The sequence below is a fragment of the Diceros bicornis genome, chromosome 4, assembly GCF_020826845.1.
Source record: "Diceros bicornis minor isolate mBicDic1 chromosome 4, mDicBic1.mat.cur, whole genome shotgun sequence".
NCBI lineage: Eukaryota > Metazoa > Chordata > Mammalia > Perissodactyla > Rhinocerotidae > Diceros > Diceros bicornis.
In genome coordinates, this window is record NC_080743.1 from 64,509,240 (window position 1) to 64,532,141 (window position 22,902).

General features: G+C 50.1%; 1 protein-coding gene across 1 annotated transcript; it reads left to right on the forward strand.

Moving 5' to 3' along the window:
• The first annotated feature begins 998 nt into the window (after positions 1-998).
• Positions 999-15,769, forward strand: FCRL6 (Fc receptor like 6). Its single transcript, XM_058537857.1, has 10 exons — positions 999-1,029; positions 5,700-5,720; positions 7,260-7,526; positions 8,059-8,343; positions 8,491-8,772; positions 9,166-9,288; positions 12,544-12,609; positions 13,257-13,325; positions 15,533-15,564; positions 15,641-15,769. Exons 1-10 carry the CDS (start codon positions 999-1,001, stop codon positions 15,767-15,769), a joined length of 1,305 nt encoding a protein of 434 aa, XP_058393840.1.
• The last annotated feature ends 7,133 nt before the right edge of the window (positions 15,770-22,902 follow it).

Genomic DNA, 22,902 nt, shown 5'->3' on the forward strand with positions numbered 1-22,902 from the left:
GTGTCTTTTTTATTATAACTTCTATCCTACATTATCTTTACAGCCATCATGATAATAACTCTTTCCCGAAACAAATCTTTTGTTTTAAATTCTTTAGGCAGTTTGGGAGGAGAAACTCAAATATTCTTCCTGAGTTCTCTGAGCCTTTATTGTCTTCAGCTCGAAATAATCTGCATACCAGAGTGGTGCCTCTTGGGGTAGCTTGCCCTGAGCACCATCATCTGTCTCTTTCTTACTGACTTGTAGAAATTCTTGTAATCTGAATACAAGTCCTTTGTCAGCCATATGTATTGAAAATATCTTGTCACCCTGTGGTGCCTACTCACTCTTTTAATGGTGTCTTTTAGTGAACAGTTCTTCTCAAAATAGTAACCTGATGGTCTTAAAGCCTCAGATTCGGAACTTCCAGCCCCAATATACTCCAACCTCATTGATCCCTGATTCCCTCCTGAACTCATGATCCTGCGGACCATTTTCGGGATTCCACTCTTCCATCTCATTGCGGTGTCCAATTTCTCCTTGGAGGGGAGGGCACCTCAGAGAACTGGAGGTCACTCAAGATGGGCGATGGATGATCTTTGTATTTCCAGCAATGTTCTGGAAACATTCCAAGGTAAATGATGCTGAGACCAAGCAAATTCTGGTGGTTTCTGGATCTTTCCATAGCCATATCCCATCCTGGTTCCCTAGCATGAGCGTTTTGAAGCCACAGAGAGAAAGTTCAAAAGTGCTTACTGGTGGCTTTCTTACTGACTCCTTATTGCTTCATGGTCAAGAAAATTTATTCGTTTAATACTCCTTCTACCAAAGAGGAAATGCCAATTTGAGCTTTTTAAGTTTCTTCCCCACTTCCTCTATTCAGACTATCAAACAGTAGCAGCATTTTCGTCAGAGGACTTACCCACCCACCCCTGGGCCTGCGGCATAGATGCTCTACCGCTAGCTGCACCTCTGCCTTCAGTCTGACCTGTTCCCTCCTCCACGCCAGGCCAGGCCCCATGCTGCTCTGGACGGTTGTGCTGTTCTTCGGTAAGTCACTGAGCATGAGCATCCTCTCCCGGGCACCAAAGACTGTAAGTCGTTCCCGAGACACGAAGTTCGTGATTTCACCTTTCCCAGTTCACATGGGTTTATGGCTGGAGCTTGAGACAGGTGCGTGCCCATGGGCATGCTTGAGAGAGATGGGGGGCAGGATGTTCCCTGATGTTTCCTATCCCATTTGCCTTGGTCGCTGGAAGGGCAGCCCTTCGATGCATCAGAGCTAAATTAGAGAGGCAGAAAATCACATTCTGAGGCCCAACGACATGTTTAATGTGTGAAATCAGGTTAAAACAGTCACCAGGGCTGTCGTGAAAGAAAAATAAAGTTATAGAAGGAAAGGAGGCTGCTGGGGGTGGGGAGAGATCAGGGAAACCAGGAAAAGCAGATGCGGGCTGGGCTTGTACAAGGAGAAATATTTTTATGAAGTCTCAGCATTTTCTTAGAACCAGTCCACAATTACCAGGCTTCTCAACTGGTCAAGAGGCTTTGCTCTGAGTGTCTAAAGCCCTTTTCAATTGACTGTCCCTCTTCTGCCTGCATCCTCTCTCTGTTGGGGATGAGAGGGTCTGTTTCTAGTCTGACTGGTCCTTGGGGCTGTTTAGAAGGATCAAATCCTTTCTCCCTGGTCCATATCTCTCTCCTTGATCCACCTCCTCCGGGGCCAGTCACTTAGGCCAGTGACTGAAGGGGCTGGTCTATGAGTAGAGGGTTGGGGGGGAGGGGTGCGGTTCCCTGGGCTCCCCCAGACTCAGCTCAGTCTCAGCCATTGTCACCCTGCTACACTTAAAAGGAACATGTCTGGTCATATATTTTGCTTCACTTTACAGTTTCTGAGTTGACTTACTGTTTGTGTTAAACTTGGTCCCAGTAGTTTGTTTGTTTGTTTTCATTGAACCAGAAAAGCAAAACCATTCCTAAATACAATCTGTTCCTGGACAGAGTTTGTGGGAATTTGACCCCTGTGAGGAAAATACCTGTTCCACTCAGTACTCTTCCTTCCCCAACATCACTGTGGTACCCTGGGTTAGCCTGCGTGTTCTATGAATGGCCATTTGGACAAGTGCGAAGGTCTAATGCTCATACTAAGGGCAGGGACAGGATGGCCTAGTGCCTGGATATACTCCAAATGAAAGATTCCCAAGGGAAAATCACTACCATGTAAAAAGAACAGCCCTGAGATTTGAGTAGATAAAGTCCAAGAGCTTCCCAGCTTGGAAATCAGGATCTGGATGGGAGAGAGCAATGGAAGAGAAGAGGGGGAGTCAGTCAGAGAGAGACTGGCTGACTAGTGGACAGTGTAATGGAGAACCCAGGCATGACTGGATCACACTTGGTGCTCAGAACCCCAGAAAAACAGCCTAAGATGTGGACCCCTAGATGTGTAGGAACAGAGTTACTGTAAGTGCAGAGCTGCTATTTCCTCTCGGATGTGGACAGCAAGACCGAGAGAAAAACACCAAGTGCCTACTTTGTCGTGCGGACATGATCTCGTCTAACCTTCAGAGCCTTATAGGGCAGGCATTTTTTTTATCCCTATTAAACAGTTGAGGAAAATGAGTTTCAACGAGTTTAAGAAACTTGCCTAGAGTTACCCTGCTAACAAGAACAAAACAGAGATGCAAACCCAAGTCCATTTGATGTCAAACCCCATGCTTTCTCCCTTCAACCTCACTACCTCTGCATGTAGTTAGATTCTAATCAGGTAAAACTGGAAAATAAAATTCATTTAAAGTGCCTGGCAGGGCTTGGTCCCACAAGAAATGGTGCCTATTACTAATATTGGCTATCAGGGATTCAAGAGGCTAGAGGCCCTGATGTTGAACATGCTGGTGCATGGCTGTCCACAAAAGATGTATTTAATGTTTGGGAGATGAACCTTAATTTTCTTCTGAGCCGTGCATTAGCCAGCTTCACTCCAAGTACTGGAACCCATCCCCATAAACACACACAGCATCTATGACAGGTGTCATGGGGCTTGCACATAACCCTCCCAGCCACGTGGTTGCCACAGCTTGGCCAAGCAGCATGTTCCAATGTGGTAGAGCTCAGTTGTGAGATAGTTCTTCATGTGGAGCTAAAAGTTGCCTCCCTGATATCTCTAATTTCCATGAATTAGCCCTACTTCTGCCCTATGAAGTAACTCAGAATAACTCTCTCCCCTCTTTTAGGCTTAACCCATCAAGTATTTGAAGACCACTGTATCCCTACTCTGTCTCGTCTTTCTCAGATAAATATCATCTCCCAACCCCTCTAATAGGAAATGGTTTCTAGACCCTGTTCATTGTCCTGGGGTGCTTGCTGTTGATGCACTTTGTCAGTGGGCCAGGAGCTGGACCTTCTCCTCCCTCTCGTAGTGGCCTGACTAGTGCAGAGTTCAGTGAGGCTGCTGCCTCCATTCTCGGAGACTCTGCTTGTGCAACTTAATTTGACAATAGCTCTTGGCTATCTCGTCACACTGTCACCTCATCTTTAGCCTACAGCTAACTGAGGCCCCCAGGTCCTCTTTATAGGAACTGCTGTAAGCAGGTATCGCCCACTCTGCATGTCCCCAGTTCACTGCTCTCTTGATTATAGACAGTGGGTCTGCAATCCAACTCCAAGGTCTTGTGGTGCCTTGGATAGCAAGTCTTCGGGATTTGGGGACATGAGCTCATTTGAAGTGTCTCTGTGTTCTCTGGATGCCTTCTCTCTTATTATAGGCTTCAGAACCCTCAACCCTGTTTGTTTGTCACTTTGTGGCTGCAAGATTGTTTTCCGGTGAGGAAGGGAACAAAAGGGAGGCATCGCTACACAGTAAGGTTTAGTCACTCTGAGGTCAGGCTTCTTTCTGCTCTCAGTTAATGTAATAACCACTTTCCCAGGGAGGGGGTCAATATAATCTACCCAACTACTCTGTAAGGAAAAAGTGACTATTATCGTCCCCATTATACAGACAGAACCATGAATTGGAGGCTCTTGGAATTTAAACAGTTTGTCCAAGGTCACACAGAAAGACTTGTATTCATGTGTCAGTACAGGTCATCCGGTCCCAAATCCTGCATGCTTTCCACTACACCAAGCTCATAGGAAAAGATGTGTTTAGATGTGGGGAGAGAGAGATGGAGGGATGGAGGGATGGTGAGAAAGACACTCATAATTCTGCACACTTTGAAAACATGTGGCTGAGCTAACCCTGAGCTGAGTAGAGAGTGAAGCTGAAAAGCCTCCATCATGTCCCAGGTAGCGCGGACAGCAAGGATGACAGCATATGAATGAAGATGCCAACCACCCACATCTCAAACATCTGCTGAGAGTCTTCACCCACCCCTCCCAAGGCCATTCTTGCATTTTTCAGTGTTCTGCACAGCACCTAGGGCAGGTCAGCATTGAAGGACACAAGGAAATGCCTAAGGATGGGCTGGACTGACTGCTCGCAGCCCCACACCATTATTGTTTCATCCTTGCCCCAAAGCCCAGGATACTGCTTCATGTCCAACAGTGCCCCTCAATTTAGGGTCCTCCATCTCTTGGGCTATTCATAGCTGTCTAACCTCATCTGTCATCATTTTGTGGCTTGGCCTCTCCTCCCAGGCCACCTAATCTCCTCGAACATTCATTCATTGAAAGGCGTGTGTGCAGTGTATACAAGGTGCAAGCAAGTGTGTGATGCACTGGCTGGTTTGTAGTTCTCTCATCAATCCGGGCTGCCTGCCCATGTCCCACATCCTTTAATGATTACCCCTCCAGGGAAATCTCACCTCCTGCATCGGATCACCTCCATCCTCTATTTCCCAGAGTGTGGGCATTGGACCACAGGAGTCAGGTCCTGCTTCTGCTATCTGAGTTCTTCTATAAGTGCAGATGGGACCTTCGGGCACATTAGTGCAAGAGTCTAGTCCTATGTCTTTTAGTTTTTGTTCCCTGCCCCACATGCCTGGGCACAAAGGAAAGTATTCATACATTTATTCAACAGATGCTTATTGAACACAGACTGTGTTCCAGGCACAAGTCCTAGGCATAGATAATATGGCCGTGAACAAGACAGGCAGAGTCCCTGCTCTAATGGACCTTACATTCTAGACAGTGGGAGACAGGTGATAACAAGTAGGCAATTTAGTGAACAAGATAATTTCTAATAGTGATAAGTGCTCTGATGATAATACAGTGGGGCGTTGTGATAGTGATTGAGGAGAATACTTTTGATTGGGGGCCCCAGGAAGACCTGTCTAAGGAGGCGACATTTGAACTGAGATAAAGCAGAGGATTCCAGGCAGTAGGTCCACCATAAAAGTTCAGTGGATGGGTAATTGGGTGGCTAGGTGATTAGGTGGCTGGGTGGCTGAGTAGCTGGGTGGCTGGGTGGCTAGGTGGTTGAGTGGCTGGATGGTTGGGTGGCTGGGTGGCTGGATGGCCGGGTGGCTAGGTGTTTGAGTGGCTGGATGGTTGGGTGGCTGGGTGGCTGGGTGGCCGAGTGGCTGGATGGTTGGGTCGCTGGGTGGCTGGGTGGCTGGGTGGCTAGGTGGTTGAGTGGCTGAGTGTTTGGGTGGTTGGATGATTTAGGGGACTGGGTGGTTGGTTGATTGAATGGATGTTAGCACCCATTCCTGAGGTGACAGGCCTCCTTGTCATAAAGTTTTTTCTGCTACTTAACCTCATGCTCTCACTTTGTTCTCTTGCAGTTCCCTGTGTTGGGAAAATGGGTAAGTCTTCTCTATGTCTCTTCCATCTCCAAGTGTGTCTCTGAATCAAAATTTAATGCACGAGAACAAGGCAAGGCCATTGGGTCCCCCAGAAACATCTTCAGAGCAGCACCAGACTAGGTCCCTTCCTTGAGAGTCTTGGCTAATGCCCAGGAAGAGGAGAAGCCCAGGACTCCACTGGTCTCAGGCTGAGGGTAATTCTAGGATGACAGAAGTCCCAGCAGAATGGCTCTGGGCCTCCATCCTGTTTCCTTACAGATAGCACTGGCTTCCATCTCCTCCTCCCAGTGTGGCTCTGGAACCCCTGTATTCTCCACTCCTCAAGGTGCTGGACTTTTTATGGTCAGAGAAGCAGGCACCGTTGTCTGTAGATCAGTCTTCTTTGTTCCTCAGCTACCCTTGGTGTCTAGCCCACTGTCTCACTGACCTCCATGGAGCTTTCTGTCAAGTAGGAAAAAACTCTGACCTATGAACATCTCCAAGGACATGGTCTGTGATGCCAGGGAGGGAGAATTCAACCCAACACTTAGTGCTGCTAGAAGGAGCAGCCAGGGAAGCAAAGCTCATCATTCAGTTAGGCAGTGAGCATCATTACTTCCATTAGCATGGTTACTTCCGGGGGGCGGGTCCTCGGGATCCAGGGAGATCCAGGCAAAGGCAGAATATGGTAGGGCTCCCCTCAGAGCTCCCTATCTGATCCTCATCATTGCTCTCAGGTGATCAGTCCTGGGTCCTGAGGCTGCCTGGGACTGGTAGTGTCTGGCTTGTCAGAGAAGTATGGCCTGGGGACAGGCCCATCCTGGAGCCACCCTGAAGATGATGCTGGGTCCCCAGGAGCTCTTCTCTTGTCCACCTCAGGGCATAGAATGCATTTTAGTAATGAAGACAGAGTCAACAGATCCCTCCCCATGACCATGGTGGAAATGTGGCGAAAAACTCATTTCCACCCCATTGCCGGGGTTGGAAGTGGAGGCTGGGCCTGGGGAAGCCTGACAAGGAAAGCAGGAGGGAGCCCAGGCGGTGGCACTTTCGACAACCGCCCCCTCCAGCTCCTCTCTGCTGGGCAGGGCTGCAGCTCCCGTCAGTGGCGGAGGCTGCACAAGGAGCTGCTCTCAGGTAGTCAGGGGATAAGAAGCCAATCTGTGGGAGTGAGGATTGGCTCAGGAGGAGTACAGTAGAACAACGGATGGAAGGAACCCAACTTGACCCAAGCTTGGCAAGGTGGCAGAGGAAAGTGCAATGTAAAAGGAGCCAAAGAGGGTGGGAGGGAAGAAGGCCAGAGAGGAGGCACAGGAAGAGGAGATGAGGGGAGCGGAAGGGAGACAAATAGAGAGAAGAGGAAGGAGAGAAGAAGGAGGGGAAAGGAAAGCAGAGGCCCTGGCCCTGGTCTGGCATGAAGGACTGGGGTGCAGTGACAGCTGCGCAGGTGCCATCCAGAGCCTCCATCCCCAGTAGGAGGACCTAGGCTGGGGGACAGAGGGAGAAAATGGGCTGATGGGACCTGTAACTCCAAGGAGACCCTGTTTCTATATCTCACAGTCCGGCTGAACCTCCAAGCCTGGCCAAACCCCGTGTTTGAAGGAGACATCCTGACTCTGCAATGCCAGGGAATGAGGAACACAGCCCTGTCCCAGGTGAAGTTCTTCAAAGACGGGAAATTCCTCCAATTCTCTGTGGACAACAACTCTCTGCTATTGGGGACAGCAACAGTGAAGGACAGTGGCCAGTACACGTGCACTGGGCATGTGAAGTATAATCTATTCATGACCAGAGAAGGCTCAGGGACCACCCTGGTTCAAGTCCAAGGTGAGTCCAGCTTAGGGGGTTGGGGGGAGTAGGGTGCTGCTCATGGATCTGGTCTCTAAAGGTCGGTAGCTCTCTGGGCAGCACCCCCCTTCTGGCTGCCCCTGATGCTGGGCCAGTCCACAGTGCCCTGGATGTCCATGATGCTGTCTGAATGCCCTGCCCACCCACCATGGGGCACGTCTGGAGCCAGGGGAAGGAGGTGGGATGTCCTGGGGAGGAGTTGGGAAGAGCCCTGAACCAGCCCTGCCACTCACCCCCCCTTGAGACCCTGGGCCACACCCTTCCCCTCTGGGGACAAATGGTCTCTAAGGCCCCTCTGGCTCTGGCTTTCCGGGATTCCAGGGGGGCTTGGGTGTGTGGAGTCGTTTCAGAGCTAGTGGGTAGGCTGAGAGGCCAGGTCCCGAGAGACAATGACAGTGTTTCCCATGGGGCCCGGTGCTGTGGCCTGGGATGTGCTGAAGCTCTGACCTCAGCCTCCTGGGCCTCACTGTCCAGGATTCTCCTCCTGAGTCCTGGGCCTGCCTCTCCCCAGAGCTCTTCCTGCCTCCTGTGCTGAGTGCCATTCCCTCTCCTGAGCCGCATGAGGGGAGCCCGGTGACCCTGAGATGTCAGACGAAGCTGCATCCCCAGAGGTCGTCCTTGCAGCTCTTCTTCTCCTTCCACAAGGAGCGGCACGTCTTGCAGGACAGGGGCCTCCACCCAGAACTCTGCATCCCAGAAGCCCAGGAGGGAGACTCTGGGCTTTACGGGTGCGAGGTGGCCCCTGAAGGTGGCCAGGTCCAGAAACAGAGCCCCCAGCTGGAGATCAGGGTGTGGGGTAAGTGAGGGAGGGAGGGGACACCCTCCCCAGAGGTCTGGGCATCAGGCAGTGGGCCCCTAGGAGTGTGGGGAGGGGTCCCTAGGGGAGCAGGAGCTGAGAGCCTGGGTGGTCCAGCTGACCCTCCCATCTCGTGTGCTGCCTCAGTTCCTGTGTCCCCACCTCTGCTCACCCTGAGCCCTGGGCCCACGCGCCTCACTGTGGGAGACATGGTAGAGCTTCTCTGTGAGGCCCAGAGGGGTTCCCCTCCGATCCTGTACTCGTTCTACCTCAACGGGAAGATCCTGGGGAACCACTCAGCCCCCCACGGTGGAGCCACCTCCCTCCTCTTCCCGGTGACATCAGAGCAGGATGCTGGGAACTACTCCTGCGAGGCTGAGAACAGTGTCTCCAAAGAGTCAAGTGCGCCCAAGACACTCTCCCTGGATGGTACGTCTTGTCCCCCAACCGGGTTCTGAGCCCCAGCAAACTGTCAGGGGGCTGATCTCACTCCTTTGTGTACCTCCCACCTCGCCTAACACAATGCTGGGCCGGTAGCAGGCACTGCAAGACTGAGCATGGACTCTGTCCACTGAACCTGGTGGGGAAACAATGAAGTCCAAGGAGAGTGAGGCGCACAGTGGGGGGAGGGACTATATGGTCATCCATGGTATTGCCCATCCACGCTGGCATCCTCTGAGCCATCCTTCATTCCCATCTACAAGGCTCCTCCAGGCCCTACTGTTCCCCCTAATGCCAGCCATTCTGCCTATTCTTGCCCATCTGGGGTGCATTTCTGAATTTCTTCCTCAGTGCTCACGGTCACCCCTACTCACCCCCGAGGTCCTCTGGTCTTGTCCACCCCCATCAGCAACTGGCTGGTTCCTCTGCTACCTGCAAGCCTGCTTGGTGTGATGGTCATTGCCGCTGCGCTTCTGGGTTATTTCAGACCCTGGAGAAAAACCGGTCAGTATCTCTTTCTGGCTTTCTTGGTTACTGAAAATCTATGCGAGGCACTGCCCAGCCTTTGGAAAGCCAGAGTCTGACAGGACCAGCTGCTTTCTTCTTCTGGGTATTGGGTGGGAGGAGGGACTTCTCCTCACATGTCACACAAAGGGGCTCATGGAGGGTCACTTACAGCTTCCAAAACACACACACACACGGACACACTGTCTCACACACGCACAGTCACCCAGAGATGCACACAAACACACTACTACACACTCAGGCATGAATAGAGGCATAAATAGGAATTCTTACAAGCCAAATGTGATGTAGATCAGTGTGCTACTTTTGAAAGACAGTCTGTGGCTGTGAATATGACTGAGAAAACCCAAAGCCTCCAACTTGGTCTCTCATTAAACTCAGCAGAGCTCTGGTCTGCTTAGTAGTGGAGAAGGAAGAGATGAGAACTCCAGAGCGTGTGTGCCTGCTCGCACACACACACACACTCATCTTGGACAGGGCTGTGCCATCCGTGAGTGTTCAGTGGATGTTAACTCATCAGAAAGGAAACATGGTGGAGAGGACTGAGCAGGGGTCTGGTCCCAACACTGCTATTGACTAATTCTGTGACCTTGGGCCAGTTCACTCTAAGATTCACTAAGATCCACTCTCAGAGTTGTCGTAAGGGTTTAAGTTAATGTGATAACGTCTATCTAATACCTAATGTGTTAGACTGGCACTGGGTGGGTGCTCGGCACCTTCTCAGTCTAGTCTCAGCAGATCACCCAGCAGGTCCCCCAGGTGGCCCTTTCTCCTGTTGTCCATTCTCTAATTCCTGCAGTCAAAGTCATTGAAAATAAAAAGTTTGGTTAAAATTGAGTTGCAGAGGGAAAACAATCAGAAAAATGGCATTTCTAGGTAATCTATTGATTTTGATATTCCAGACTCTCTTCTTCTTCCTGTCTTGGTCATGATAATTACACATGAATGTTGGCTTTCAAAGAAATCACCTTGGGTGGCTACACATTTGTTCCAACTCTAACCCTGTTCGCTTCAGGCCACATTTAAGGGAAATGTGCCAAAGCTATTTGGTGCCAGTTCATTCCTAGGCCTTCAAATCCAGCTATAGAGGCTAAAACAACCCCACTTTCTCCTTCCCAGGGCAACATCCTTATTTCTACTTGCCAAGGGCAAAAGTAATTGCTCCCCTAGTCCTCCAGAGCCAGATTTACTTATTCAAGTTTGCAGCTCCCGCTTTTGAGGAATTTGTGATGAGTTTTCCCAGAGCTGGGCCAGGCTAGTCTTTGAGGAAGACCACACAGTCGTGCAATCCAAGTTTTCCTCCCTGACTGTTAGCCAGGATACCTTAAAGGGTTTCTCCCCAGCCCTAGACCCAGTCTCCTGCCTCACCAGGCACCCAAGTTAGGGCGTGGGCCAGACTCCAACTTCTTCTCCCCTTTCTAAATTAGCAGTCTTTGTCCATCCAACCTCCCATTCCCTCTTCCCTCTAGTCTTGACTCTAGATTCCATGCAGGCTAGACTTGCTTTAGGGTATACCCGTGTGGTAGGAGCAAGACGGAGGCAGGTCCAGAGCTAGATGGAGAGGCAGCTGGACCATGAACTGAAGATCTGCGAGTTTTGCCATCCCTGCATCTATAATAAAGCCTCCTTCCAATGACCCAGTCTGGCCTCAGTAACACAGGTGTTTTTGTCCACTCACCTCTGGGTCAGATCATTAAAGGCAAAGCAACACGGCACAGCCATCTCCCTCCCAGGCCCAGACAAGACGATGGAGGAGCAGTCACTAGTGAAAGATCCTTAAGAGGAAGATGCCTTTCACGAGGAGTAAAAAAGCATCCATTTTATGTAGAGATTCTGCCTCCCCAGCCATCCCCACTCCCCCACCCCACCCCTACTGCCAACTTGGAGCACCTGGGCTCCTTCTTATTAAGGAACTTGTCTTTCATGAAAATAAGACCCCTGGTGGCAGTCCTCTTATCTCAGAATCTCGGGAACACAAAACCTTCTTTAGAATATAGCTCAGAAAACCACCTTCCAGCCCAATTCTATAGTTACCCAAGAAAAACAGTCAGATCAACAGCTTCATTCTCCATACCCAGCTCTGGAAGACCCTTAGCCATTTCCAAATAGCATATCCAGTCCTCCACAACAAAAATATGCCACCACCAAAGATATTCAGTAGACTATCTGTACCTCTGAAGGTCATTGTCAAAACATTTTGACCAATGATGGTGTCACTAGAACTAGGATATGGTCATGCAAGAGGTCCACCTCAAAAGAGCACTTACCTAGGTGTGCAAGTTTTGGTTTGTTTGTTTAAAAGTGTTCATTTTACCACCTGTTGTCACACTTCCCATAAAACAGAGGTCCCCTGAATTCACGGAGCTCTTCCTTGAATGGAGACTCAGAAACACAGCCCTGATAAATGAGCAATAGGGCATGTTTAATAATCAGGGGCCTCTCTGAGTCTCCATAAATGCACTCTGGGTTTTACAGGAGGAGTCATTTCCACAGATCCTACCCAGTGATTCTGATGCTTTCTTGAGCTAATGAATATTTCTTGGGCACTGGACACAAACCAGGTGTTCTAAAATCCACATGTGACCCAATTCCTATCCCAGGAGCTAATTTTTAAAGTTCTGGAAGTACCTGCTATCACAGAGGCAGCATGCTAGTGGAGGAAAAACATACAAACCTGGATTAAGATTCTGTCGCCACCACTTACTGTGTGACTGTGGAGAAGTCTCCTCTCCCAGCTTCAGTCATCTCATCTATAAAATGGAGATAATAGTATCAACCTTTGCAACACTGAAGAATTAGGAAGGGAGGCTTTTTTGACGTCCAGCTATGTGCTGGTCACTGGGTTAGAAGCTTTGCTATGAAGTAGACACTGCATCCCCAGCCCAGTGTTTGGCACATAGTGTGTAGTCAAAGTTATTGGCTTTTCCTCCTTCTGAAAAGCAGCCTGACTGGTGGCTCTGGGCCCTTTCCATGCACAGGTATGACCCATCCTTTCTGACTCTTCTTCCTCCCAGTTTGTGATTCCCATAGAGGCATCCTACCTTCTAGGGTATTTTTCAAAGGAAACATCCCATAAAAATTAACCGTGTCCAAACCTATGAATTAACCATCATAAACAAACTGGCCTCAGACCTCCAGCACCATCCACTGGCATTCTTTCTCTCAGCCTCTCTGTCCCTCTGTCCACCCTTCTCTCTGAGGGATCTCAGTGAATTGTGCCTTCGTATCTCCTAGGGCCCCTTCCATCCCAGAATCTGCCCCCAGCTCCAGGTGGAGAGCAACACCCACTGTATGCCGAAGGTAAGGACTTCCAGCAGGACCCTGGTCTGTCCATGAAGGCGGAGAAGGGCCTCTTGAGGGGAGTAAGGAGAAGGAAGCCCTTGAGAGCCCCAGGTCTCAGGAATCAGAGTCACATGGGGAAGGAAGTGGATGGCTTCTGGGGAGAGTTTGATGAGCAAGAGCTGTGGAGTTGGTGGTGGGAGAGGGAAACAGGAAGGGAGCCTGGACTCCAGGAGAGAGGGCAGGGAGGGTTTAGACCAAGGGTGGACAAACTTTGGTCCATGGGCCAAACCCGGCCCACCATGTATTTTTGTAAAGAAAGTTGTTTATGTACTGTGCATGGCTACTTTCACACTACAGAGCCAAGTAGTTGCCACAGAGACTGTATGGCCAGCAAAGTGTAAAATATTTACTATCTTTTTTACAGAAAAAGTTTGGCAACCTCTAATTTAAACAATGTTGGGGCTGAGGAAGCTGCTAGAATCTGCTATGGGGGCCAGGCACCTCCTGCCAAGATGGATAGCCCACATTAATGACCGTCTCCCACTGCCAGTTTTCAACCATGACACAGCCCCTGATTGGCTTTCCTGCATACATGTCTTTAGGACACCTATGTCTTGGGGTGGGAGAGCAGGTGCATCATATTTAAGCCTCATTCCTTCTTTCAGTTCATTACCAGAATGAGAAAGACGAAGGTGTTATCTATGCTTCAGTGTGTACAAACTCAAAGAGTGAAGGTGGGTGATCTTGAGGCCAAAATTGACATCTTTGCTAATGGAAAGGGGAAGTTTGGGGCCTGGGGTGAGGGTATCACTACCACTACCACCACCATTACCATTTTGTTCTTGTTAGTGCCATTAAGTCAATTCCAATTCCTACTGACCCTGTTTGCAGCAGGGCAGAACCCTGTCCAGTCTTTTGGTGCCACCCTCTCACCTTCCAGCACTATATCAGACAATGTTCCACTGCTATTCATAGGGTTTTCATGGCCAATTTTTTTTGAAGTGGGTGGCCAGGGCCTTCTTCCTAGTCTGTCTTAGTCTAGAAGTTTTGCTGAAACCTGTCCACCATGGGTGACCCTGCTGGTGTTTGAAATACCATTGAAATAGCTTTCAGCATCACAGCAATACTCAGCTGCCACAATATGACAACCAACAGATGGGTGATGTGGTTCCCTGACGAGGAAACAAATCCAGGCTGCAGGGGTGAGAGCACTGAATCTTAACCACTAGACCACCAGGGCCATTTTACCATTACCATAATTACCATTATCCCATCACTACCTCCATCACCACCACCATCTCCTCCTTCACTTCCACCACCACCACTACCTCCGCTATGACCACTATAATCACCATTCCTAACATCATCTCCACCACCACTGTTACCATTCTAACTAGGGAGATTTTCGCCCTATTCTGAGCACTGTGGAGGGACAAAGGAAAGAGAGAACAGAACGATGCAGTTTGTGTTGGCCCCAGAGTCTAAGTTAAAACAAGACAGTCCCAGCTATAGGAGGAAATTAGGAAGACCATGAGCTCCAGCTAGGCTACCAGAGTCAGGGTGGCAGGGCCAGGGAAAGGCCTGTCCTCTCTCTAACAGAGGGAGAGTCAGTGTGGTGTCGTGGGAAGAGTGTGGGTTTCTGAGTCAGTCAGAACTGAGTTCAAAACCTGTGTACTCACTGTGGTGACTGGGCAAGTTATTTAACCTCTCTGAGCCTAATCTATAAAGTGGAAATAATGCCTACTTTGCAAGACTATTATAAATTACTAGGAATAGAACACAGGTTCTAGAAATCTTAAAGATTGTCTGGTATGTAACAGTTATTCAAAAGTGGGGAGCTTTTTTGTATGCCTCACCTGCTCTGAGATTTTGATGGCTGGTCTGTAAAATGGGTTTGGATCAGCCTAGGGTTTCTGCTCCCTCCCATAAAAGGCACTAGGGGCCATGGTCAGCCTAGGAGTCTCTTGGACCCAGGGGCAGTTCCCCCAGGACCCGACTGCTTACTGCCCGAAGCATTGCCAAGGCAGATGGGAAAGCACACGTGGGCACCAGTTCCTTCCTGAGGAGAGTCACAATGAGGACTTAAACACAAGAAAGAACAAGAGAAACCAACCCTCAGACTATAGGTTTTCATTGGCAAAATAAGGAAATGTGACCGTTTTAATCCTATCAGGGCAGCAAAGGTGAAGGCATGATTGGGGTGGGGTGGGGATGGAGGCAGTCTGCTCCCAACTCATGCTCTAAACAGGCTTTCCATGATGGGTGGGCAAAGGATCTGAAACCCAAAGTGATTAGGGGCCATTATGTTCCAAGATGCATAGGGAAGGGGACACTGGATCTCTTATCATTGGGAAAATATCTCATGTTGGCAGAGATTCACTATTGCCCACAGCCCCACTTCTTATGGAAGTGGCTGTGGAGAGCTTTTAACCTTGCGCAGCCTCAGTTCTCTCATCCCACTATGAGAAGGAATCAATTATCCCTACTTTGCAGGACTGATGTGAGATTAATATAATAAATATAATCCTCACACCTAAAAGATTGGCTGGTACATGGTAAGTGTCTAATGTAGTGGTTATTTTTAAAGTACCTTTGACAAGTTCAGCGCTCTTCATTCTCACCATTATCCTTGTGAGGTGGTCACTCTTAGCACCACCACCTCTGTATTGGCTGAGGACGCTGAGATGCAGAGGCCCGGTGTCTGGCCTAAGGTCACACAGCTCATGTATGGTTGAACTGGGACTAGACCCAGGTGTCCTGATTCCTAGGGCTGCCTGTTTTCAGATTGAGAGTCAGGGGTCCCGGGACATCAAAGGGGGAACAGTCCTCCCCAGGCTGGTCCGAGCTCTCTAGAGGAAGACAGCTGGCAAGGAGGAGGGGGGAAGGAGACATGACAGTGAGCACAGACCCTAACCTGAATGCGCTCTTCTTTCTCCCACAGCCAGGCCTGCTGAGTCAACCTCAAGGGAAGAGGTGAGTTGGAACCCCAGCTCTTTTCTCATCCTCTGTGTTACGTCTACTTCCTCATCCTGACCCAACTCTCTCACAGGATAGTTCTATCATCTACGCTGAGGTAAAACGCCCACAGCTCTGTGAGGTTCCAGTCAAGCGGCCGACTATGAGAAGCAGGACCTACAAAGATCCTCTTGGTGACCGTGAGGAGGTCTTCTACTACTGACGGCGCCCCCCCAACATACACGTCCATCTGTGGCCTCCGGTGCTCCCCAGGAGGCCAGCGGAGCCCCAGCTCCTTTTGTGGGTCCCCCAGTCAGGGAACCCCTGAGCCCTTTGTCCTGGTCAGGGTCCTGAGGAGACTCAAGGAACAACTGAATGAACTCTGGGTCTCCGTCTTAGCAGAAGACAAGGCAATGTGTGGGAAGGGAGATCCCCACTCACACAGTAGGTTCAAGCAGTGAACTGGGCAGAGAAGCCACAGATGTTTTCTTTCCACAGAAGTGGAGGGGTCAGAGTCTCTTCTCTCTATATATATGTAAGTATTTTCTATTATGGTTCTCAGTCCCTTTGGATGTGCTTGGCTTGACCTTGAAAGGAGAGAGCATCAATCTACATATCCCAGAGGGCTGGCGCTGGGCAGCTCCTATAAAGCATTTCCAACTTTCAAGCTACTGCTGAGGCCCATGAGTGACCGCAGGGCTGAGGGGACCCTAAGATGTTCAGTGAGACCAAGGGTCAGCAGGGAGAGGGCCTGGCCCAGACAATATCAGAGAATTCTTGACATCAAAGCCAGAGTCCCACAGGCTCTGAGAACTCTACCTCACATGCAACCCCATTTCTGTTCAGACCCTTCCAGGTTACCAAAGTTTGTGGAACTGAGACTTGCCCAAAGCCCCCGTTTGTGGAGTATCTCAGAAAACCCAGTTACCCCTTATGTGTTTAAAAGATACGTGGTTATAGAATTTATTCATTAATAGAGGGGTATCATTCATTTGTTTCATATTGTTCATCAGTGTCAGTCATTCACAGTGCCTGACAGTTTGGTTTGGTTTGTTCAAGGAGTCCATACTCCTTGAGGCCAGAGAGTGGGCAGTGAAGGGTTAGTCATACTTGCTCCCGCGAGGCCCTGGCCCGGTTTCACAGGCCCCTGCTCTGGAACCACAGAGGGTGAAGTCTCAGTTACCCACACTGGACTGCACCACACCCCACCCACCCCTCTAGCAAGAAGTCCACATTTTCAGAGAGCCCCTGGCACCACAGAGCTACAGACATCTAGCATTTACCCTTGAGCTTATTAGAAATGTAGATGCTGAGACCCAACCCCAGACCTGTTGAATCAGAATCTGCATGTCAGTAAGAACTCTAGGCAATTTGTGTGCACATTAAAGTTTAAAAAGCCTGGTCTGCCTGCAAAATACATACTTCATCAAAGTACACTCACCTTTGGGGGCTTAACTGCCTGTGGTTCTGCTCTGGGTGAAGACAGTGGATGAGACAGAGGGGCCCAGGAGAACTAGTAAGACAACTCATGCTAGCCTTTTTTCTCACTTCTCTTTTATTCCCTTTTCTTCCTTCTCTTCTCCCACCCCGAGCCTTCCTCTTCCTCATCCTTCTCCCCATTTCTCATGCCCAGTCCAGCCCACTTCCAGAATATACCAAGGCTCCCTCCCCTTTGCCTCTTTGACTCTGCTAGGATGTCTGAGAGGCACATGCCAAGTTATCTAGAAGTGCAGGACCCTCACTGATCAATCAGGAAGCGCTCACAGAACCCAAGCCCTGGCCATGCCCTCTGTAAATGAGTCACCTCCTTGTAAAGAGTCAAAATATAGAAAGACCGCTCATGAAGGAAACATTGATGATGGGGCCCAGGAAGGAGCTTGCTGTTCCAGTCATCCCCCTAGACCGCCTCCTCCCTGAGTTTTCATACCTACCCACCCCGCCTCCCACACCCTCACCCCTACATTAGCGACACTCAACGGGTGGTCCACAGACTCAGGCCCATCTGTGAATTTTGTCTACCAGTCCAGGACAAGATAAGTAGAACAACCGAAAGCAAGAATTTAGAAGCTTTTATAGCAATCTGACAGAGTAATTTTACGTTTGTTTATTGGAATCATAAAGAATTAGGGCTTGTATTTTGTATGCCTCTTTTAATTTCAGTTTTTTAGTAATTTGCTTTTATTGTATTCTACAAAAATATAGGTTCACGATGGATTGGAAATAAAAACATTTCCTTCAACACAAATAAGTGAGAAGTCATATTCCACACACACACAAACTCACATTCACACACACATTCTCTCGTACACACACATACACTCACACTTTCTCTCACACACATACAGACTCAGACTCACATTCACACACACTCACACATTCTCTCTCTGTCTCTCACACACACGCGCGCGCACACACACACACCAGCCTGGCCTATGTAGCACTTTGCTCTGTCCCCAGAATCTCCCCCCACTCCCAGCTCTTTTTCCCTTAGTTAAGAAAAGAACGAGCTGGGATTTTTCAAAATGAACAATGACTAAGAAAATTGAAGGAAAAGAAAATCCACAAAAAGAACATAGAGAAAGTAAAACTTGCAGAGGAGACCCATGATCTTCAGCCCAGACTCTCACTGGTTTGTCTGAGATCAGCACAGCCAGCCCCAAAGTCCCGTTTCCTGTCCTCAGAGCAGGAACTTGCTTCTGTTTCGAGAGGATGCTGGTGGGCAGGAGCAGAAGGGCCATCTCCAAGAGATAATGAGACTCTCACAGTTCTCCAGGAACAGACCCTTCAGACGCTGAGGAAGGATGCCACAGCACCCAGCCCGCCACAGGGTGCTCCATACAGGACTGCCCACCAGCAGCCTCCACACAGTCTCAAGGCTCTGCACTGTGAAATATTTTTCTCTCCGAGTCAGAGCCAAAAGTAAACAATTATCCGGCAAGGGTGAGTTGGCTGTGCCTCCTCTAGGGACCTGGGTTCTATGGGGTCACATCACATACAGGGTAAGAAGAGAGGAAAGAACTCCATAGCTGGGTTGAGGATGGAGAGGCAGGCTGGAACTGCCTCTTAAGGGAGAGAGTAAGAGAGGGACAGCTGGGAGCCTCGTGGCTGCCCTCTGTGGCTCTCTTGGGTAGTCAAGGACTTGCGCTCCAGCCTCCACGGTGGTCTGATCCATTGGACAGCTTCATTGTAAGATATGATTAGACACCTGGTCCTTGTATGTAGCTATACAATTCAGATACCAAACAATAAAAATGGAGCACGGTCCTTCCCTGAACCAGGCAGGTTGCACATATTGGGATTTCTTTCAATTCCAGGTTTGTTATTTAAAATTTGGCTAGGAGAAGGGTCTTCTACATTTTTATTTAAATGAGCATCCACTCAACAGCTCTGCGTCCTTCGTCTTTCTGTCGACGGTGATGATGGTAACTACCGACAGGGTGCACAGGATGGGAGAGACTCAGGCTTTTCCAACCAATACTGAGATATTTTGGGCCCTGTACACATGTTCATATCTCCCTCTGCACTGCTGGAAGAAGCTGGAGCTGGCAGGACCTGGAGTGTCAGCAGGTCTGCTTCTTCAGCATGCATCACTCTCTGTGCCTTTGCTCAGAGGGGTTCTTCTCTAAAGCTCTTTGAAAGAACAGCCTATGTTGTACTTGTTTCCGGAATTCTATCCCACAGGGGTACAGATCAATAGTGTTCCTTTTATCATCAGTATCATGATCACTGTCATCACCAGCATGAGTTCCTGACCTCATGGGGCTTACACATGCTAGATGCTCTGTAAACGTCCGGTTAACGCATTAGTGTACACGAGATGGGAATCCAACAAATGTTTGGCGAATGAGTGAATGAATGAATGTGTCCCCAGCTCCCTGCTTTCTACCTCAATAAAGCACAGTTGTGGCTTTTTTCTCTTTTTTCTGCAGCCTGACTTTAACCCTCTGGGAAGGTGTGTCTTTGCCTCAAAAGGAAGCCTTGAGCCCCTCCCACCCAGTCTCCTATGGGCAATTTCATAGAGCTCACTCTTTCTGCCCTGTCCTCCTTTCTCCCTTTCCAGCTGTGTGCACCACACCCCTGGTTCATCAAAGATTCCATTCCCTCTACCTGCTCTCAGTGGGGCCAAGATGAGGGTGAGGCAAGAGAGGCACCTCAGGCACAAAATTTAAGGAGGCACTCATCCTCGGGGCCGTGTACACTTGAAAGTGCCATCTCAGAGGAGGTGAGGTACATCCAGTTCACATATGCAGGCACTGCCTCAAACCCAGTCTTCCTGCCACCTTACAGACTGCTGCCTAAGCCAGCTGGCAAGGGAGGGGTTGTGCATGAGCTCTCCTGCCCCGGGCAGCCTTTGGGGCTGGCCAGTGCCTGGTGGCATGGTGCCAGCTGGCAGATCATGCAGGTGGACGGTCCACTCTGTGGGAACCATATAGGTGAAGATGGACACAAAGATGGGGCTTAGGGGGGGGTTACTCCTGCCCCTACAGCCCCCATCCTGCACCACTCCCTTGAAGCAGTGCCCGGAGGCCCACCCACTCCCCAGTACACTCCGCCCTCTTCCCTCACCCTTGGCTTCCAAAAAGCCTGCCAAATGCCCCTCCTTCCTGTCGGGTGCTCTGCCTCTGCCCCCTTCCCTGCCGGGCTCTCCTCTCTTCTCAAACATCCCGCCTTGTTTTCCCTTTTCCATTTCTCCCACTGGGAGAAGCACAGCCCCATTCTGCCCTCAGGCCAGTCCAAGGAGCAACGGCAAGTGTGAGTGGGCAGGGACAGAATATCACATGTGTACCCTTCACACCACCCAAATTCCACCCGGCCCTGAGTCTCTGCACCTAGGCTCTCGGGGTTAGTGGTCGAGCTGAGGCGGCTTGTTTGGACACAGTTAACACCTGTTCCCCCCTCCAAGGCAGCAGTGAAGGTGGGCTAATAGTGGGGCACAGGCCGTTCCACCTGGCAGATGGAGCTGCTGCGCCTGCCTGGGCCACGGCAGACTCGGCTGGCTCCAGACTTCCCAGAATGGCCCCAGGGAGGTTGAATAGCAGCCCCGGCTGCCAGCTGCTCTCTTAATTAAGGAATGCAGGGAGTGGCCCCTTTGAACTCACCAGCTAATTTACTCCACTGCACTCCCCCTGTGGCTGGGTAATTAATGTAGTCTGAACCAGTGATTAGCAGTGGGGGGGAGAATCTGCCCGCTGCAGAATTAACCCTTCCTGCGCCTCCGTCTGTCCATCTTTCTCCAGTTGTTAGCCGTAAGTTTTTCCCTTTGGGTGATGGGATATTTTCCAGTCCTCACCTAACCTCCTCCTCCCCCCTTTCTCAGCTTCCCTGAAATTCCCCTCAAGGAAAAGGGCTGGAGGGCGGGGGAAGCAGGGAAGATTGCAACTCATTGTCTGGATGGACCACTATAGACCACCAATTCTGCTAAGAAGGCATGTGACTGCTCAGTGTCTCCTGCAAAGGAATTCACACCTGTATTCCCAACATTCCCACCCAGCCCCACGCCGGCATCCCTTGGCCCTCCCAGTCCAGGGCCCCAACACCTCAGAATCATTCAGTCCATTTCAACACATGCTTGGAGGGCACCACCTCATGGAAAGACTGTCCTTGGCGATATATAGGGTGCAGAAGGGCAGGGAGCCTGATTTCTGACCTCATGGAGCTCCCAGTCCGGGACAGCCAGAGCAGCGGTTACTCACACCTCTACGCGCCTTTATCTGCATCTGCCGGGCTCTTCCCTCCTCCCTCACTCTGGCCATTTAGTTGCAAAGATTAATACTCTTTTGAGTGCTGACTATGCACCAGAGCCCATAATAAAGCCTTACATGCCTTGCTCTTGCGACACTGATTGTAATTATTGGGTTACATATCCATCCTCTCATCGAAACTGCGGACTCCTTGAGGGCAGGGGCTATGCTTTCATCTCTGTATCCACAGCACCTGGTACGTAAGTAGATGCTCAATAAATGTCTGATGCATGAGTGATGGAACTGACAAGGGAGTCATAAATAATTCCCCTCCCTTGGCCTCTCTGCCTCCTAGCCAGGCAGCTTCCAAGTTCTGTCATGACTCCTGCTCTGCCCCTTTCTCTCCACTCTAGAGATTTCCTTCCTACTGCAGTCAGGACCATCCCAGCTGCTGCCACCCAGGCTTCCCCACTTCTTCTTTCTCTCCCAGCCTGCCCTCATGCTATCCCCTCACCAGTAAGTTATCAGCAGCTCGAATGGACAACAGTCCACTCCCTCCAAGCAGAGCTTCTCAGAGTGTTCGCTCTGTCTACCAGCTTCAGAATCACCTGGAGTGGAGTGCTTGTGAAAACTACAGGTTTTAGCCCCATCCCAACCACTGAACCAGTATTCACCAAGTTTGAGGGCCACCTGTCTCCAGAATAAAAGCCTAATGCTTAACCTAGTCTTCAAGGCCTCCATAATCTGACCCCCAACCTCCCTTTCCATTCCCACCCACTTCAGCCCTAAAGGATTCCTTCCCGTGGTCCTTCACGGTCCCCGGAGCCCGCTTAGGACTTTCCCACTGCCAAGCCTTACACACTCTGCTTTCCCAGGGTGGCAGAGCTGGGACTTGCGTCTCAGCCTTCAGAGTCTCAGCCTTCAGCCTTCGTGCTCAGAGCCCACCCCTGACCTCTGGCCCTCGCCTTTTTCTCAGTCTATCCAAATCATGCCTGTCTTCAAGGTATAGCTCAAATTCCACCTTTTAAGGGAGAGTCCCCTGCCCACATCCACAGAGACCCCTTCCCCATGCCCTCCTACAGCCCAGACTGCAAGTGCTGCCCACTCGCAGAGAGCCGTGCCTGCCTGCAGTGGCCTTCATGTCCCAGGCACATCTCTTTCTACAACTTGGTGGTGAGTGCCTGGAGGGCAGGAGCCCTATCCCAGCATCTCCTGCTCACCCACCACCTGCTTTGTTTGCGGGTGGGTCTAGAGCAGAGCATCCATTTTGACTGACAGGTCAGAAGCTATACAGGACCAGACACCGCAAGCCACACTCAGGATGCTCAAGAATTTTCCTCATCTTCTCACAAAGCCTTCCCTGACTCAAGAAACCAAGTAACTCAAAGTGAGAAGAGAAACAGGATGGGAAGGGGATGACTGTGGCAAAATGGACCACACTCTGAAGGCTGAGACTCAAGTCCCAGCTCTGCTGCCCTGTGACCTCCACAAGGTGCTATCCTTACTCTGGTTTCCCAATTCCCCCACCTCTAACAGGGCGATAATAAGATCTTCTCGGAGAAGAGTCATAGGGCTTCCAGGAAGCAAAATATGTCACCATGTCTAGAATTCATGCACTCATTTTACAAATGTTTATTAAACATCCGTGATGTGCCGAGCACCGAGGGGAACACAG